At 40.7% G+C, this 18,600-nt stretch overlaps 2 protein-coding genes across 6 annotated transcripts in view; both read right to left on the bottom strand.

Annotated features, from left to right (window-relative positions):
* The window catches only part of mtus2b (microtubule associated tumor suppressor candidate 2b), a 24,542-nt gene extending 20,254 nt beyond the window's left edge, over positions 1–4,288 (bottom strand). For both annotated transcript variants that reach the window (XM_020646297.3, XM_020646296.3), the window contains exon 1: positions 4,135–4,288. The gene's annotated coding sequence lies outside the window, so the exon portion shown is untranslated. The remainder of the gene's footprint in view (positions 1–4,134) is intronic.
* Positions 4,289–4,681: 393 nt separating this feature from the next.
* On the bottom strand, positions 4,682–18,600 carry LOC109993363 (high affinity cationic amino acid transporter 1). Of its 4 annotated transcripts, none has more exons than XM_065960095.1 (12): positions 18,410–18,600; positions 11,912–12,321; positions 11,668–11,826; positions 11,415–11,586; positions 11,186–11,319; positions 10,875–11,097; positions 9,401–9,537; positions 9,051–9,153; positions 8,434–8,636; positions 8,196–8,347; positions 7,350–7,458; positions 4,682–7,236 (listed from the first exon to the last, which is right to left on the bottom strand). In XM_065960095.1, exons 2-12 carry the CDS (start codon positions 12,279–12,281, stop codon positions 7,049–7,051), a joined length of 1,950 nt encoding a protein of 649 aa, XP_065816167.1. In that variant the 5' UTR covers positions 12,282–12,321; positions 18,410–18,600; the 3' UTR covers positions 4,682–7,048. The 4 variants fall into 4 exon arrangements, with proteins under 4 accessions (XP_065816167.1, XP_020501967.1, XP_065816165.1 ...); XM_020646311.3 differs by lacking the exon at positions 9,401–9,537 and adding an exon at positions 9,854–9,993 and having other exon boundaries at positions 18,410–18,598; XM_065960093.1 differs by lacking the exons at positions 9,401–9,537; positions 18,410–18,600 and adding exons at positions 9,854–9,993; positions 14,149–14,292.

An 18,600-nucleotide genomic window follows, 5' to 3' on the forward strand; every position in this document is an offset into this window, starting at 1 on the left:
AAATACATTCAGGCTTTATCAAGAAGATAGGAGAGGAGAAAAACTGCAAACAAGACACCATTAACCTCTGAATTCAAAAAGCAGTTCTGCTTACATCCAGCCATTCCCATGAAAACTATGCTATTCTTTTCATCGGTTCCTTAGTTGCCCTAACCTCTAACCTCTAGAACTAAACCAAGACACGACTAACTGTCTTCCAGAACCACTAAACTGACCTCTTTGACTTAAATGCCCTCAAGAAGACTTTGTTTGAGAACCAACTAAATCAATTTCCCCTTTACCAGAAGAATATGTGGATGATGTTGTTATATAACAGCGCTGTCTCTGCATGTGTTAGTGAGTAAAAAGAGAACCAATGTGAGATTGAAATGTCATGTTATGCCTTTTGGGGGCAGCTTATTTTGTGAAGTGTTTTGCTTCCGTTTAACCACAAACTGTGATTAATGTCAGATCCTGACCGACTTAGTCATAGCAAGATCATCTATATTCTGCAGCAATGTTATATTCTGTAATACCTTTCATTTTTAATCAGCATCAGTCTTTGCTAAATGTTCCCGACGGCTGAATTGCTGCTGTCAAAACACTTATCGTCATCCCTGCACTTATAGTCGACAGCAGGTAGATACATCAGCACTTCACTTTGTGACATGAGAACGAGGATCCTTCTCGTTTCACCTTGAGAGGAGCTGTGTGGTTGTGACACAATGACAGCATGCTGCACTGTGTGACAGACAGGTGGCTAATGTTTGTTCCAACTCTACTTAGGAATCATTTCACTTTTTAATGTTTTAGATAAGGATCAATGCGACCGTCTGCTTATAAAATTTACTTTTAGCTCCAAATCAAGTGACCTCCACACAGTAAGTCATGTGGCACTTGTTGATAACAAGACGTTCATGCTTCCAAGAGTGGATAAATTATGTCATTACCATGTGGGACTTGCATTTGCTTCTGAGATCATTATAAAGGGATTTAGCAACATAAATTCCTTTTTTTTAGTGCATGTATCACATTCTGGCTGCTCATTAAATATTAACGTGCCTGTTTTTAAAACTTGCTGTAAAAACACAGAGATCACAAGCAGCCCAGCTGTTGTGTTCACTACCTCTGATATTTAGAGTATGATTTTCCAATGCTGCAAATTTGAGGAAACCAGTGGTGCTCCATCGCTTCTATTCCCCTATATGTCTTAATAAAAGATGTCTGCAATTGATCTATTTCCTGAGAGGAGTCTCATGCTACACAGCTTTAACAGACACACAGCACAACCTGCACTTTTAAGTTCAAACCTCGCTTACAGCTTTGCAGTTATCAGCGCTGGGTATCAAATTCAACTAGGTACCAAACGTTAATCTCCAGCTTTCTGTTTTCACAGGAGCTTATTATAAACCTTTTTCTCACTTGAGAAGACATAACTATTCAACAAAGTTGAAATAAACAGAAATAAAGGATCTTTTCTTTTTAGCTTCGTCAAAAAGATTGAAAAAAGCAGAAGAAAACTAGTTTCATACGGCTCAGGGCATTAGCAGAAATAAACTTAATTCTGTTTGTCCCCTCAACACTCATCAGTAGATTAGCATAAAACTTGACAGACTGCTGCTCCACCTCATCTCTTTTCTCCCCATTTATATCCGCATAAATTCACTTACACAGCAGGGAACAGCTTCTCATTTCCCTCTTATGAAGACAAAAATGTGCTGCTGTCTAATAATAGAGTTTGGTGCTTATATGAAGGGCAAACCGAGTGACTGTAAAACACAAACGCAATGTCCTCCCTTTTTTTTTTGGAAGAAATGCAAAAAGGATGCATGGACAAAAGTGTGTGTGTGTGAAGCTTACACACTCCACTAAATGCTGCCTCAGCAGCTGCACTGCAGAACAGAGAGCAGTGAATCAGATTCCCTCATACCTGCCTCTCCCTGCTTCCCTTAAAGAACTCGTACACGACTGTAAACTAACTGTGCAGCCAAGAACTCCCTTAAAAGTAGCAGCGAAAGTGAAGACACTCTGACAAAGAGCGTTCTGTGTTACACGCAGCTTGATGAGATGTTAAATTAGATAAATGAAGTCCTGTTTGAAGGGAGAAGCTGTGTGATATGGTGACAGGGTGGTTTCTGCTGCAGCCATGATTGCGTCTCTGACAGATCAATACATCACAGCCCACTGCACGAAGCAACAGCACGCTCGCTGAGAAGAGGTGACAAAATGAATGTGGGAGTTTGAAAGTTTAGAACAGTTCTTTTTTTAAATATAATATCAATATAAGCATAATATACAACTAGGGACATATGTATATATCTTGCACCTGCACTTATATCATATATATGATCTAACAAAGACAAATAGAGGAAGTTTAACTTGAGATAACATGTAATATAAGCATCTCTCAGAAACCCAGTATGCGCTGTTGCTCAGTTTAGTGAGTATACAACATGTATTGTGACATCCTCTATCTTACCTGCCCTACTTTTGAGCTCAGCTCTGACTGTGGATTTGATTAGTTTCTGCTTCACTGTCCTCCATGCTGGACTGAATTAAAGCACAGCAGAGATAATTAGACATTTGAATCTATTTCAGCCTCTTCACAAACCTCAGGAGAGGGTCTCAGTCCAGGGAAGGAGCAGAATGTTACACATCTTTCTGACTGAAAAAGTGCACTGTGAGTACTCTGAGCTACAGAAGAGAGATTCTTTACATCCTTTACTGCCACACACACATACTCACACATTGTGCTCAACTGTACATGCTGTCAGTGAGCCATGTCTCCTCCCTTTTCCATTTACGCTCCCTGGTTGTTTTCCTCTCGAGGTTCTCCTGCTGCTGCAACAGCTGATAATGTGCCTGTGGTGACACGGCCATGGAAGAGCGAGATTGAGGAAATTTATGTTCTCCCTAACAACATGCTTCTCTGAGCATGTTCCCCATCCCCCCATCGTTCTGTTCCTCACCCCGCCACCGCCACCACCTGCCTCCTGATATGCAGTGTGATGGTGAGACCTTCATCACGGCCTCTTATGAAATCTGTGCAGAGCATTAAAGTAGGTGTGAATGCATGCATTCGTCTGTGCTCAAATAACATGGGTTTGTAAACAAAACTGAAGCACCATCACGTTAAAAAGTCAAAGATCTGAGGCATAGATCAAGGCCTTCATTTGGCCACCAGCTGCTTCACTTGCTGCTTAAACTGGAATTCTCATAAAATATTGAGGATGAGTGAAAATGGAGGCATCAGTCTCCCTCCAATGTTCATGCTCCAGTGGTCCTGACTTCTTTGTGTAACCAACCAAAGCCCACACAGGATCTCCTGTTGGCAAGACTTGATCAGGAAATTGGAAAGGTCTTCAAAGAGTGTGTCTGTAACGCCTACAAGTGAAGGCAACATCCATGCCTGGAAAACCATAGTTTGACATACCTCTGACTTTTTAAGTTCAAATTAGATGAAAATAAAATGATGAATAATGCTTTCTATGTTAATTCTGCACAATTACCCGCAGCGTTTACTGATGTCTTATAGAGGCCTTGGTGATTCTTTTTACCTTACTGGACCTTTTGCATAATGGAGAAATAAACGGGTGCTCTGGATGAGTGTGTTGACTCAAAATAAACCAAAAATAAATCTTTAAGTTCACTATGACAAATGTTTATTCATTCAGCTCATGGCTTCTTCCCCATTTTACGGTTTTTAAAAATAAAGTGCATCCACACACATGATCCCCAAACGGTAACAAACAAGGAAGCTGTATTGCTTTAAAGACTCACACTGCAAAACAAAAAAACGAAATAAAGGTGTAAGAACACATCATCTAGGATCTGACCTCACTTCACACACACATGCACACGTACATACACACACTCAGAGGTGTGCACACCTATGGTAGGTAGGTTAGCTGTTTTTTTTTCTTTCCAGGTTGTCTATATGCAATAGCTACATTGCAACATGCACCTCTGGAAACAATTAGCCAGAACCTTCAAATTAACACCGTGAACGCAGCGGGAACAACAGAACGATCCGCATTCTGTCAGCAGATGCAGTACAGTCAATAAATCCAATGATCACCGCCGCTGATCTCACATTGAGACACAGAGACAGACTTAATCCAGCCTTTCCCCGGTGTGTGTGGTGGTGGTTCTTACCGTTCAGAAGGAGGTTATCCTGGGAGGAGCTCGGCTCTGAGGAGGAGAAGGAGCAGCAGAGACAAATCCAGGTTAACTGTGATGAAGAGGAGAGTCTGCAGCATCGCTGGAAAAACAGGGAGGAGAGGGACGAGAGGAGCCTTACGCCCATGTCGACACGGACTCAGGACGCCCCCTGCAGGTGATAACAAACATTTATTTTACCTGCATCATTTATCTAGAGCTGCATACAGTAACGAACAGCAAGCTGTTCATTCTGTCGATTTCTTTTACTTCTTTAAGGGCTGAAGCTTTTTTTAGTGTCATATACACAAAACGGAATTTTCCACTTAAGTGCAAAGGTGTTACATAATAGAAATTCGTTGTTATAAATATTATAATGAGGGGGGTGGACTTGTAATATAATACAGTAATTTGTAAAAAAAAATGCAAGTTAGACACTCCAAATTGTTTTAACGTTTGACTTATAATTCATTTTTCAAGCACATAGGAATAACAGGAATACAGACCTTCAATATCTCAGTCACAAAAACACAAAGTCAGTGGCTTGAACTTTCAGCATCATTTATTTACAAGTGGACGAAAGAAACTATGTAAACCACAACCAGCGTGAAGACAACACACAGTGAGAAGTTTGACCTTTCCCATAATGACGCACTGTAAACCTGTTCAGGATGTAAAACAGTAACAGATTTATTTTATTTTGGAAATCTTCATTAAGTTTTTTTTAAATGGTAAAATGTTCAAATAGTGCAGCATGCAATAGTTCCCATAAAACATTGTTCAGGACAAAATATCACAAAGCCTCGTACATTCAAATTGTAACTCAGCAGGTATAAAGAAGTAAGTAATACATCCAAATCTGAGATGAAATTCAACCTGACCAAAATCTACTTAATGGAACGGCTTCATTATATGTGTTATTAGTGTTGTTTATTTGCCGTGGTGTTGGCAACAAAACATTTAACGGATGTAAGCTGGTTGATTTTTGGTTAGAGTAACATAAGGTGAAACTTTAAAGCAAAACTGTATTTACAAATATAGACATCACATGTTGTTAAAAAGCTAATAATGCATCTCCATTTCATAACAGAAACAAATGATGTTATCATCTGCAGTGTTTTGTTTATCTTGATAGATAAACAAAAACATCTTTTACTATTTGGTTAACATTGACTTTCTGCTGCTTTGGAATCTTCTCAAACAAATACGCCACCTTAACTGTGCTTACCCACAAAGCTTTCCAGTATTTTTAATTTGTAACCTGTACCAAAGTCATCATTATAGAGTCTTCCACTGAGGGTCATTAAAATATCTACATTGATTGACTCATTATTCAATTACATCCAACAAAATCTGGCTTCACCTCACACTGATAGTACCTCTCATTGGAGCATAAATAGCAAAACAATTCATTCTTTAGGGTTTCCACTTAAAAAGCAACTGAGTAAAGACATTTTTTTAACTCTGTCAGCATTTGAGTTCGTCGTTAACACACACACATGGACGGATGATGAGATCTGAGTTTAGCCACTAGTGAAACTGCAAACTGTCAGGGAGTCATCACTACGGAAACCTCGGGTGATCAATATTCACAACTGATCGTACTTTACTGATTATACAGATTCAGATCTGTGTGAACTTAAACGTGAGAATAGTTGATTTTTCCATAAATGTGTTCTTCAAAATGCAATCATTTCCATCTACAAACAAAAGATACATTTCATTCTAGTAGCTGCTGATAGAGCAATAGCCATCCTCTAAAGAGGTGTAACATTCATCTGGGAAACAGGCACTTATAATACATCCACTGCACCGCTTTATCAGCCCACATTAGCAGCTTTTTTTCCCCTCTTTTGCTGGTTAACAAGGTGCGTTTTGCCAACAGACAAAACTGTCTGTCTTGTAAATGTGCGCTGAGCAAACCAGCGGCATGAAAAATCTCCCTTTCCTCACCAAGACATCCTGACAACACATAACTGTACCAGATTATCTAGAGCACTGTTTCCGAGTTATACTGTTTGTGTAAAAAAAGAACAGGTACAGCACATTTTTATCTCAACACAAAGTTCAACCTTTGAGGTAAACTTAACTACACATAAGGCACCAAAGAGACCGGGACATCCTCAGCTGGTTTCAGAATACTTTGTAGCCGATTTTTAATTAATGTAATTCATAAAAAGAGTGAAATACAGTGACTTAGATTTGATAAAAATGATCGCCGTTGGATTCAGGACACAGTAGCCAGCACTGTGCCTCTTTAGGAAGCAACATGAGTGACAAACACTAACCAGAGAATCTGCCATCTACATACGGAAGAGATTAACCAAAAAATGAACGTTTTTTTTTTTTTTTTTAGACCGTTACATCTTTTTTTTTTTGCTCAAGTTGTCCGGATTTGTTGGGATGAAAATAAATAGTGTTGACAGTTGATAGCTAAAATGTAAAATATAGCAATTAAAAGCTCGGAGAAGAAGTCTCAAGAAGAAATATAAACAGCATATATATTTCTGAAATTCATAGGCCTGGATAAGAAATAGTTCAATCTACTTGCGCTCTGCCTTTGGTTTTAAAGAATTCATTGTGCTCAGTAAAATGAATCACATCAACGCGTCAATTATTCAAAAAGGACTGTTCAGAAAGAAAACAGCATCTTCTGAATAGTTCTAAGATTTCAGTTGAATCTTATGTCTTTAAAAAGTTTGGACCTGGAATTTAAAAAGGCTAACGAGATCAAAAAGCCACATAGGTCACATCTCTTGTGGCCAGAATTAAAAGACAGCACAAGGCGCTGATAGCAGTACCACACATAGATCTCCATACACCCCCCCCCCCCCCCTTTGCAGCTCTTTAAAACATTTTGTCAAAGGTCAATGTTCGATCTGCAGAACGAATCAGTGAACCTCCTGTTTCCTCACGACTCTTCATCATCATCATCATCGTCGTCCTCTGCATCGGGGTTTTGGGAGTTGCGTATGAAGGCATCCTTCTCCGTGGCCATGGGCTCTCTGTTTATCGTGCAGGCTGGTGTGTAGCTGTTAGACTTGGTCACCACTGCCTCGGCACTGTTGCGGATACCATAGGTGAAGTAGATTAGGAATCCTACAAATGGTGAAAACAAAACAAAAAAACATTGTGGAAATCACAATTATTTATAAAACAAGGTCAAGAAAATATTATACTTGACAAATTGGAAGAAAAAATCCAAAAAGTACCAAAAACCATCCAGACTGCAAAGCGCATCCAGGTTCCTCTGTCGAGCTGCATCATCAGATAGACATTGATGAACAAGCTAACGACTGGGAGGAAGGGCAGCAGGGGAACCTGAGAGGACAGAAAGCATCTATTTGGTTAGTAAATACACGAATAGTAAAGACAATTCAACCTTAAATATAAAAGCAAAGTTCCAGAAACATTTTGGAAATCATCCCCGACTACCTGTTTTCACAAAACTCACAACTAAGCAAACGAATGTAGGAGCAAGAACTCAAGGCTTCAGTAAGAAATGTGTTAGAGGCTCTATTCTGAAACTGCAAGATGAAATGTTGATGCTATGAAAGGGCTGTCAAATTCTTCAAAAGCAGGACACATATTTGAGGTTTTTAAACCATGTTTTCCAGACAGCCAATGTGTCAGATTCATTTCTCTTCTTTAAAGCAATTACACTGAATCCAATTTAATCAACAAATAAAGAAATCAAAGTGATGAAATGTTCTGTTTCTACATTTCACTACTCTGCAGGTTTTTTTTCATGAACTCAAGCGCTTTGTTAATAGTCTACAATAAAGGGTAAGTACACATCATTTGTAGTTGTTTGGCTTAAGTGTGTGTCACTGTTTAGCAGGTTAGAAGTTAATGAACTCTGAACCTCTGTTCACTGTGTTTTACAGCTCACACATCGCAGCCGTTACATTGAATGACAAGCTTTTAAAGAAACCTCCAAGTGTCAGAAAAGGGGATAATGAGAGTTACAGAGTCACATCACGTCTCACGTTCTGATCATTTTCATACTGTATGTATGACTTTAAAATTAAACTGTTTGGTGAAAGAACACGCTCTACCTTGAATGCCAGCTTGGTCTTGCTCTGCGGCTGTCTCCACACGATGAAGGTGAGAATCATACAGACCACCAGGATCAAAGTGATGACAAACAGAGACCAGACTGCCAGACCTCCATGGACAGCTACAATACTAAACACACACACCAACACTCCTGCAGGGGAGAACCAGAAGTTATCAGATGATGTTCAGTAACCAGGTGAATCATGCAGCGGTGTGTGGACTCTGCGAGTATCTTACCGATGATACTGGTGCAAATGTTGACCGCAAACCCGGACAGAGGGGACGGCTCTGTGTTTGAGGGGCTGAGGAGGTTCTTGATGGTGAAGTGATCGTCTGGTTGTGGCAACATGTCCATCTTCCCCTCGTTGAAAGACTCCGTTTCAGGGTCATCCTGAGTGTTGGCCATCTCATAGGCCGCTCTGGGCTGTTCAGGCTGGTACCTGCGGACCAAATATCTGATTCAAAAAAGACTTCCAAGACTTCTGACACACAAGCAGAGTTTTTTTTAACATCATCACACTGCAGCCTATTCATTATGAGGGCCTGAAGAAATGGGACTATGCTACAAATTATTAGCACATTCAATAATTGTAGTCTAACATGCATTCATTATTTATAATATAAAAAGTAAATAAGGGGCGCTGGTTTAGTACAGTTGGTAGAGCAGGCGCCCTATGTATGAAAGCTTCTGTCCTTCTGTCATCGGTCGAGGGTTTAACTCCAGATCCTGAAGCTGTTTGGTGCTAAAAGCACTTTGACACAGACGAGCCTCTGACTTCAAATGTTGTGGTCTTTTTCATCTCCTCAATCCACTAGTGTCCTGACAACCTTTGAGTTGATGGGAAGAACACTACCTGAGGACCAGCACACAGGCAGCCACCAGAGTGTAGGCCAGCAAAGTGCCGATGGACATGAGGTCAACCAGGTCCTTCAAGTCAAATAGGAAAGCCATGATAGCTGCAGGACACACAGGAGGAAAAACAAAGTGAGTCAGCAAGATGACTAACTCCTTTAAACTTAAAACAAACAAAAACAAGTTCAAAATAAATAAAGAAGAGTCACAATGAAGATAATGTACTTTAGAATTATTTTAAAACATTTTCAAAATATTCATGACAGCTCCTTAAGATATACGTTATTTTTTGCTACCATCCTCCTTCCACAAGGGGGTAGTGTTGCTTCTGGCCTCTGCTTAGCCACCTACCAGACAAAAGCCCGGCCACAAAGGTGGAGATGGTGGGAGTCTTCCTCTCGCTGACACGCGCCAGAAACGAGAAGAGCAGACCATCGCGAGCCATAGCAAAGATAATGCGAGGAAGAGGAAACATGGAGCCAAGGAGACTAAGCCGAGGATGAAGGAAGAAGGAGGAGGGGGCAGACATTTTTTCTTTTTTAACTTTAAGAACACTTTTTCAACTCTGGTTTCACACAAGGCCTCAACTGCAGCCAGCCACAGTCCAATGCACTGGGTTTGTTCTTCCGAGGTGAACATTGTGAAATAAAATGTAATTCAAAGGATTATCTTCACGCAGATTGCAGAATGATTTATCACGGTTCTTGTTGAATGCTTATGTTGAGGCTTTGTGCACCAAGAGTGTCCTTCAGGGTTCCTCAGACAGAAACCCAAACCAATTAGTGATTTAGCTTCCAACCTCACCTGCCACAACACCTGATGTTACAGTAGCTGTTAGAGGGGTTTTGGTTCTGGAGCTGATTTTAGCCAAACTTTTGAAGAGCAGGCCGTCCTCTGCCATGGCCCAGATCACCCTGGGCATTGGGAACATGGAGCCTAGTAAGCTAGTAGGGGAAAGAGAGAGGAAAGCATGCCGTGCAGGTGAATGCACGCAGTTAGAAAAATGACAAGAGACTGACTGGTAAAACGAAGATAAAGCACACCTCTGTGTAAGATGTTATTGTTTTATTATTTTTATTAGCCTCAGACTTCATCAAAATTAGACAGCAGTGTTAACAATCTTGGCCATCTTAGGGCAGTCACTGCAATTTAGTTTTGCTATTCAATATTCAGTGAACACTGAACTTATAAAGCTGCTGGAATACACTTTACAAATATAAAACATGCAAAAATGTCCTCAATTCATATTTTGGTTCCACATTTTGGGTCAAAAATGATATAAAACTGTATAAAAGAAACCCTGTGGGGTTTGGACTTCTGCTTACTACATGCAGGTTTATTTATTTCTATTCTAGTCGGTAGTTTGAAACTCTATCATTGATCCATAGGTGGCAGTAACACACCATGAAACACAGCAAAGACTGCAGGGAGGGCTACGAGCATGTAGAAAGGAAATGGTCTCATTTTGAGAGAAATCCGATTTGCAAATGTTTTATGTGAGAGTAAATGTATTCAATGACTATCTAAGACCTCGGGGATACACAATGTGTTTTGCTGAGTAACGCTGTAAACGAGAACTTTGTTTGTTTACAAGAAAACACCACGGGGCACCTGCATGTATGTCAAGTCTTACACAAGCACTTTTATAAGTCTTCCCCTTTAATGGAAGCACTAACTCAAACACATATATCATTATGATGACAATAATAAAGTTCTTTTTGCAGTGGACTTGTTCATCCCCCCCCCCCCCACAAAAAAAAAAGCATGCGAACATTAAAAGCGCTCCACCACTTCTCGTGCTGAGAGGCAGCAGAGAGCCTCTTACCTGGTCGACAGAGCACATAAAGAGCCGATGGCCACTGCATAAGTGGCTCCCTCCCAGCCCACGTACTTAAAGGCCACGGGCAGAGGACTGTTCTTGTCCAGCAGGTAGTACGGCATCATCACGGTGAGAGCCGCCGACACACCGAAGTACGCCACAAAACAGATCAGGAGAGAGGCCACTATCCCGATAGGAATGGCCCTCTGAGGATTCTTCACTTCTTCTCCTGGAGAGGAAACATCACCACGATTGTCAGAGAGCAAGAATCATGTGTGTTGATTATAATCTTGTTTTCTTAAGTTTTTCTTTCTCACCTGTAGTGGCAATGCAGTCAAACCCCACAAAGGCATAAAAACAGGTGGCAGCACCAGAGAGCACTCCAGACCAGCCAAACGGCGTGAAGCCACCCTCACCGAGACTTTCTTTGGTTGGTAAAGGTTTAGACATGCTGCAAGAAAAAAAGGGAGCAAATATCTGCTTTATTGTAAACAAAGTCAAGAGAAACTTTTGACATTTGGGGAATAAGCTGCTCCTTTCACCCACTTGAGGCTGGAGTTGCTAGTGGCATTGAGGATTTCATCAGGGTTCAAGCTCCAGTTTTTTATGTTTCCTTTGACCAAGCCAGAGACGATCACAAACAGCAGCACCAGCACATTGATGCAGGTGAAGACTTTATTTACCAAGGCCGACTCCTTCACTCCAAATGCAAGCAGTCCTGCAAGCAGTTTAAAGAAACGATTAGGAAAACATTTTTAATGTTTCAATGAACCGCCCACCACCCTGAGACGGCCCTCACCTGTCAGAGAGATAATGATGAAGACAGCAAATATGTCTGGGTACTCTGCAAGGATACCCGGGGCGTTCATGGTCATGTGTTGTCTGCAAAACGCCTCGATCTGTCGTCCAATCAGCTCATCAAAGGTCGCGCTCCAAGCTCTGGCCACACTTGAAGTTCCTGTGCAAAGTAAAGTATTCATGAAAACCAAATAATATCAGGTGAAGCATTCAACTCATTTTCTTCTCCATTTAATGAGTCTCACCGATCACATAAGACAGGATGAGGTTCCAGCCTGTGATGAAGGCCCACAGCTCTCCCACGGTCACATAGCTGTAGAGGTAAGCCGAGCCAGTCTTGGGGACACGAGCTCCAAACTCGGCGTAGCACAAACCAGCCAGAACCGAGGCGAGGGCAGCGATGAGGAAGGAGAGGACAATGGCGGGACCAGAGCTGTCCCTGGCTACAGCTCCAGCCAGGATGTAGACTCCAGCTCCCAAGGTGCTCCCCACACCCAGAGCCACCAGATCAAACGTGTTGAGGCATCGAGACAAGCGGGAATCCTCTGTGTTACAGTCCACAACCTTCACCCGCAGGAGCTGCTTCCCAATGTCCTTCAATGCGGCCAGAATCATGCTGGCTGAAAAAAGACAAACTCTACAGAAGAGAAGTTACCTGTTGACAAGAGAAGACAGGAAAGACAGGAGCATTAGATTCATCTGCATTTGTAAACACAAAAAGGGAATAAGTAAGTCAAATGTGTTGCCTCACTCCCGTAACAAGTCAAATCCTGTTCTTTGCAATCCTTTGATTTGACGTTGGTTGGATGGTTTGGTGACATAACTTTGGCATTGATAGTAAGACCTGCACTTCCTGTTCAGTGATGCAGGACAAACTGTAGCTATGAACATTAGCAAAGTGTCTCAAACTAAAATACATAGAACAATGCTACTGTGGTATTTTACAGCTTTATAGAAACCCAATATAACGAGCAAGAGTCTAAGAAGTCATTCCAGCTAAAAGGGGATTTCAGTTTTTGACTGCTTCTATACCAACATGAGGGGCAGATTACGCAACAAGCTTGTTAAAACTTTTATCAGGACACACAGACAGGGACTTTAAAAGTCAGATATCTTTGTATATTATCTTAAAAAAACATTCTGTCATGTCAAAAATTCAAGTAAACATAAAATTAGCTCCTCGTTTTTAGGCACCGGTGTACGGAAATTCAATCGTGTTTTTAACACTAATACCACGTTTGTTTTAAAACGATCAATAGTATCAACAAGTACAGAAGCTTTAACTTAACTTCAGATCCTGTCGTATTTTTTTAAACAAAACTTGCCGTGATCAAAAGAGTGAGAACACTGCCAACCTGTTTGTACTATTTAGACAGTGTGAAGGAGTGTGCCTGCAATATTTGGTCTGAGACATTTATCCAATAGAGGGTGCCAAGGACTTGCATTTTTGTTGATGTGGTAATGAAACAGGTTTTTATATAGTCTTGTATCACGACAACCTTAATGGTAACATACCTACTTTGTCTGCTAAGTGCAAGGACAGTTGTCTGGATGTTGGCACAGCTCATCCTTTAAGTTAACAGCATGTAGAACATATTACCTGCTGTTAGCATTGGCTGGAACTCAAAGACTTCTACAAAATGTCCTTTTGCAAGATTCACTTACATTAACACTTGAATTATTTAATATACACTGCATTTTAAATGAGTGGCCCGAAGTGCAGCCCCCTCACAGGTAAGAACTAAAGTTCTGAATTTGCAAAACTAGCATTGCATAAAATCAGCACAGCCAAGAGAAGACTAACACGTTATGAGTTGACATCCCAATGTCGTATTTTATCTTTCAATTTGACATGAAGTAGAATTTTCCTTCTGGATAACAGCAGTTTTTTTTTCTTTACTTACCTTATCCAATTTGCTAATATTGTGTTTTTTGCTCAAATTGTCTGTTTGGACAAACTGCTGCTGTAACGCCACAATTTCCCAGTTTGGGATCAATAAAGTAATTCTATATTCTATCTATATGTATAGTGTCATACATTTGTAAGTTTAGAAAAGGTGCAATAGCTAAGATACCAATCACGTCCTCAAGCTTCTCATTACTGTAACTATAATCAGTTGTGAAGAAAAATGTTTTTCTGACAAGAGAGTGCATGAAGTAGAAGCACTCTGTTTCACCTTCCACAGATGAGACTCCCTGAGATATAAAGTTGTTCTTGACTTTTTCTCCATCAAATGACCATATGCTAAACTAGGTTGTATGACATTGCAATATAGAATAATGCAGGAATCGACTGTTGATTGTATGACGAAACACAAAGGGGTAAACAAAATCACGATGTTGCGATTCCTTTCATAACACCTACCAGACAATTACACTGTGATAGTTGGTAAGTCTGCAGGCCAATCCAAGATCAAATTTCAAAGCCTCCTCCCCAGAAACACAGACGGGGCAGATATAGACCTGCCCCAACAATACTCACTGTCACAACACTAAACCAGACAGGATCTACTGTCTTCACACAAAAACACAGTCTCTCTTCTTTTAGCTTATAATCCAGTCCACCAGCTCTTCCTCGGTGCAGCTGTGTCGGTGGACTGATTCCAGTCTGCTTCAGATGAACGGAGCCGGGAGACGTTTACAAGCGCTGGTTTGACACGTGACGCAGACGCCTCGTAGTGTACAAACCATTCAGGTGTTGAGCTCACAAATAGAACAGTGACACATCACATGGCCTCAGGGCTTAAGACGCTTTGTGGAGAGCAGCTGTGATGACAGCCATACTGTGACCCCATTCCAATCACACTGTCTGGCTGGCAAGGTTTCTCATTAAACAGCAAAATCAAGAATACAAGAACGCTAAAGAACAATCACCTGGTTTTACGCTCTTTAATGTTCAAAAATACAAAGATCTGTTATGAGAATTAGGGCGCTAATAATTAGAATAGAATAGAATAGAATAGAATTACTTTATTGATCCCAAACTGGGAAATTGTGGCGTTACAGCAGCAGGTTATCCAAACACACAATATGAGTAAAAAACACAATATTAGCAATTTTAAACACAATATAATATTAACTACAAAGTAAATAAGTATTAAAAGATATCAAAAATAAGAATGTGAATTGTTCTTTGTCGGGAACTGTGATCAAATGTGACGATATCAGTCGCAACTTGTTCCCACTCCACACCAGGATGTAATACTCGAGGAGCCAAGATCTGTATTTGAACAGCTTTGTGTTGTCTATCTGGGTTACAATGACCTGGAGAGTTGGAGGCAGACATTTCATTGGACTAACATGTGGATGAGACCAGATTGCGGAAGACAAAACAGGCATTGCCGACGTATGTAAACATCAAACCCAGAGGGACACCAACTAATGTGTACTTCTCAAATCAGTCAGAAAAGTGAACAAAAGTAAGGCATGAAAACATGCCCTTACATGTTACACAAACATCAACATTTGTTAAATTGCCGCCGGGAACAAAGGGTGAGAAGATGTAGGAGCATAATGAGCAGGCACGAGATCCGACATGCTGCGTCTGAACTAAAAAAGGAAGGTAGGCAGGAGAGGACCCTGCCCTCCTCTCAGCCAATCAGTGAAGCCGACACAACACCGGTCATGCCGGTGAGTTTGGAATAGCAGTCAGTCACATGCTCGTCACTATTTGGCCTACAGGGAAATAGTTTTTCTCCTTCAGATGCCTTTTATGCGAGCTGTGACATTGTTTATAGTCAAGGAGGAGACAACAGGCTCATTGTAGGACAAATATTTTAGAACACATGAAAAGTCTTAGTCTACTAAACATCTCAAACAACCAGGATACAAGCTCTGATGTGAGTGATGCTGGCATAGATGACAATATTTTCATGTTAGACAAACATTTTGTATGTAGCTACAATTTTTTTTTCCAGGGATCATCTCAATGGAAAATACTGTTGAAAATAAACATAAACATTATATCCTTTAAAGGTAGTTGACTTGCACATGACTGACTGTCATGTTATAATACCGGACGTGCATAATGCGTATCTTTGTTGGCTGAATTTAAAAATCTCCTGCAAATGCTTCCTCCATGAAATTACAACCGACAAAGACACCTGCAGAGCCACCTGTGCCTGAGTGAACACATTATCCAAAGGGTCCTAGTATGCAACCTGACATTTCTCTGACCACGTATTTGAGAGAAGCATGCCGACTGTCTTTAATTACAACTTTCCAAGCATGAATTTTAAAAGACGGCGACAAGCAGAGAGCCGGTTCAGGGACCTCAGGGCTCCCACTTGGCATGCAGAGGGTATTTAGCAGCACTACAAAAAGCCCACCTGCCCTGGTGGTGTAACTGGGGACGGAGCAAAAAAAAAAAAAAAAAAGTGCCATGTGAGCACGATCATTAAAACGACAGCTTGCACAAGCCAAACAAACTTTCCTTTCAAGGGATTTAGGCCGTGTCGACCTTGTTACATTAAAGGACAAAACAAAACAACAGCAGACATCCATTAATAAATGCAACAGCTTTACCGAGATATGAACACCACATTTTCATTCCCTTTGTGCAAGAAAACTGAATTAATGTAGAATGACCCAAAATCACTCACTATATAAATGTCTTTTATGACACTTTTGATTGTGTTGTGAATATAAGTGTTTTAACAGTTAACAGTTACTGTAACCGTGTACCATGACATACACATCCATTGATCTAATGGATTATTTCTAATTGTTTATCAGGGGACGATCACGCCCTGCACTTTGTTAGCGTCCTCAATATCAGCACAGTATTTCTGTCATTTTGTTAACTGTCATATGATAACCGTTATGACGTGTGTATATTGTACCATGCCACACACACTTAACAGTACAGCCAATAATAGTACCATCCATGATGTGGATTGGGAGATTTTGACACCCTGGCTTTAAGGCGGGGTGCCATGTCACAAACAGTCGTCCTGTTGGAGCTCGGCTGATGTGACCTTGTCGACTTCTCTCTGTTTACGTTCTGTCCCGTCTCGTGGTTTGACTTCATGCTGAGGCACAAACAGCAGAGTGACATTAAACACAGTGTGCACTTCACTAACAATCAGTAACAATTCATTCACATGTGCATCTGTTATTTCAGGAACTGTATCTTCACACATGTGTTAAAAATAAAGATGTTTCTGGTTTGCAGACATCTTCATCAGTCTACGTTGAATGTGTGACCTCTGCCTGACATGTAGTCTGTAATGTTATTTCAATAAAGGAATATACGTTCAGATTTTTGGGGCAGGTGATCAAACTGCATGTTCAAAATGCTCAGAGACATATTTGAGTTTGTTTGCATGTTTTAGAAGTCATTCTCATGCATCACTGGAGAACATTTCAGAAACAAGTTTTCTCTTCGAAAATAAACAGGGATCATTACAGGATCCTAAAACATCTTCCTATGTTTTATTTGAGTCACTTCAGAGTCTGTGATTACTGATGGAAGAGCACAGGAGGAACCCTGGACACCGAAAAAATATAAACAAATGATCAAAAACTGATATTCCTGTTTTTGAAGCCTTTTACCAACACTCATGTTTCCAAACTAAATGTTTTAATAGCCAACTGTCAACATCCAGTTTTCATGCTCTAAAACTGCAAGAGAAAAAAAAACCCATCCCAAGCATTATCCTGAAAGCATGTCGAAGTCAAATCCTGACAAGAAACTGTTCCTCCTCTTCAAAGTGAATGCAGACTTTTTGAAAACACCCGTGATGGGCACATTAGGAATATAACATGAGGAGACTTAACTGAACCCAAAGAAACACAATGAAAGCACAAAACAATGAAACGTATGCAGAATAACATTTCTCTCTGGAAATGATCAATATACTGTGTTATGTATTTTATGTGACCACATCTGTGAACATGAGGACAATGTAATGACGCAAAATACCACTTATTTAGTTTCTCTCTTCTTTTCTCTGTATTATTGTTGCTAAACTTCTCTTTCCATAAAGAGGTTGACGGATTCCTCAAATATCACTGCACACATTGTGCCAAAATGCACATCAGTGACCGTGCGATCAACCGATATTTACAGTAATTAAGCAGCAAGTTGAGATAAATAAAACATTCACCACTAAAAAATAGGAACAAAATGCAGTTTCACGGTTTAAATCAAATTAAACATTAAAAGGTTTCCAGTGTTCATCATGCCGTCTCGTGATCTGTTTCTTACAATATAAGCCACGGAAACTTCAGTGATACAGATGTGTGAGAGGGACTGATTTGTTCCTCTCTGCGGGTTCATTTAAGTTCACACACACCCCCCCTCTCCCCCACCACACACACACGCACACACACACCCACGCACCCACACCCCCCCTTCTTCTCGACACTCCGTGGCGCTATAAAAGGCAATGTTTCTGCTTTTTTTTCAAATTGTGAACACAAAACTCCCCAAACTCTTAACAAAGTTCCCTTCCAAACAAGTGTTTCATCAGTGTGGATCTGTGCAGCTACTTTAAAGTGTGCTGGTGAGAAAAGTGTATCAGTATCAGCTCGTTGCATCAGCCGCGCAAGTCCTTCCTTTTTACACCATGTGCGCAAACTCTCTCCTTTCTGTAGGATACACATGACTGAGTCCACGCTATTGTTGTTTCCCCCACGTATACAAACTTGTATTGCCAGATCAACGTGGCAACGATTAAGAAGCGAGCATACAATAAAAAAATAAAAATAAAAGTAAATGATCCAAACTTTGAACCACTTACCTTCTTTAATAAACCCCCGATGATGCGTCTTCTTTCGGCAAAGCAGCTCGGCTCCTGACAAAAAGTCGCATGAAACACTTCCTTGAGTCTCAAACTTCTGACAGATGGTGTGTGTGTGTGTGTGTGTGTGTGTGTGTGTGTGTGTGTGTGTGTGTGTGTGTGTGTGTGTGTGTGTGTGTGTGTTGCAAAGG

This window comes from Labrus bergylta, chromosome 11 (assembly GCF_963930695.1).
Source record: "Labrus bergylta chromosome 11, fLabBer1.1, whole genome shotgun sequence".
NCBI classification, from domain to species: domain Eukaryota; kingdom Metazoa; phylum Chordata; class Actinopteri; order Labriformes; family Labridae; genus Labrus; species Labrus bergylta.

What these genes read in the sequence shown, in the direction of transcription:
- LOC109993363 (XM_020646311.3), bottom strand. Translation starts at nt 12,281, where the DNA reads ATGATTCTGGCCGCATTGAAGGACATTGGGAAGCAGCTCCTGCGGGTG. An exon ending in CATCATTATCTCTCTGACAG is followed by an intron (nt 11,587 to 11,667) that starts GTGAGGGCCGTC and finishes AACTGCTTGCAG; the next exon opens with GACTGCTTGCATTTGGAGTG. An exon ending in AGACCAAGCTGGCATTCAAG is followed by an intron (nt 7,459 to 8,195) that starts GTAGAGCGTGTT and finishes CTGTCCTCTCAG; the next exon opens with GTTCCCCTGCTGCCCTTCCT.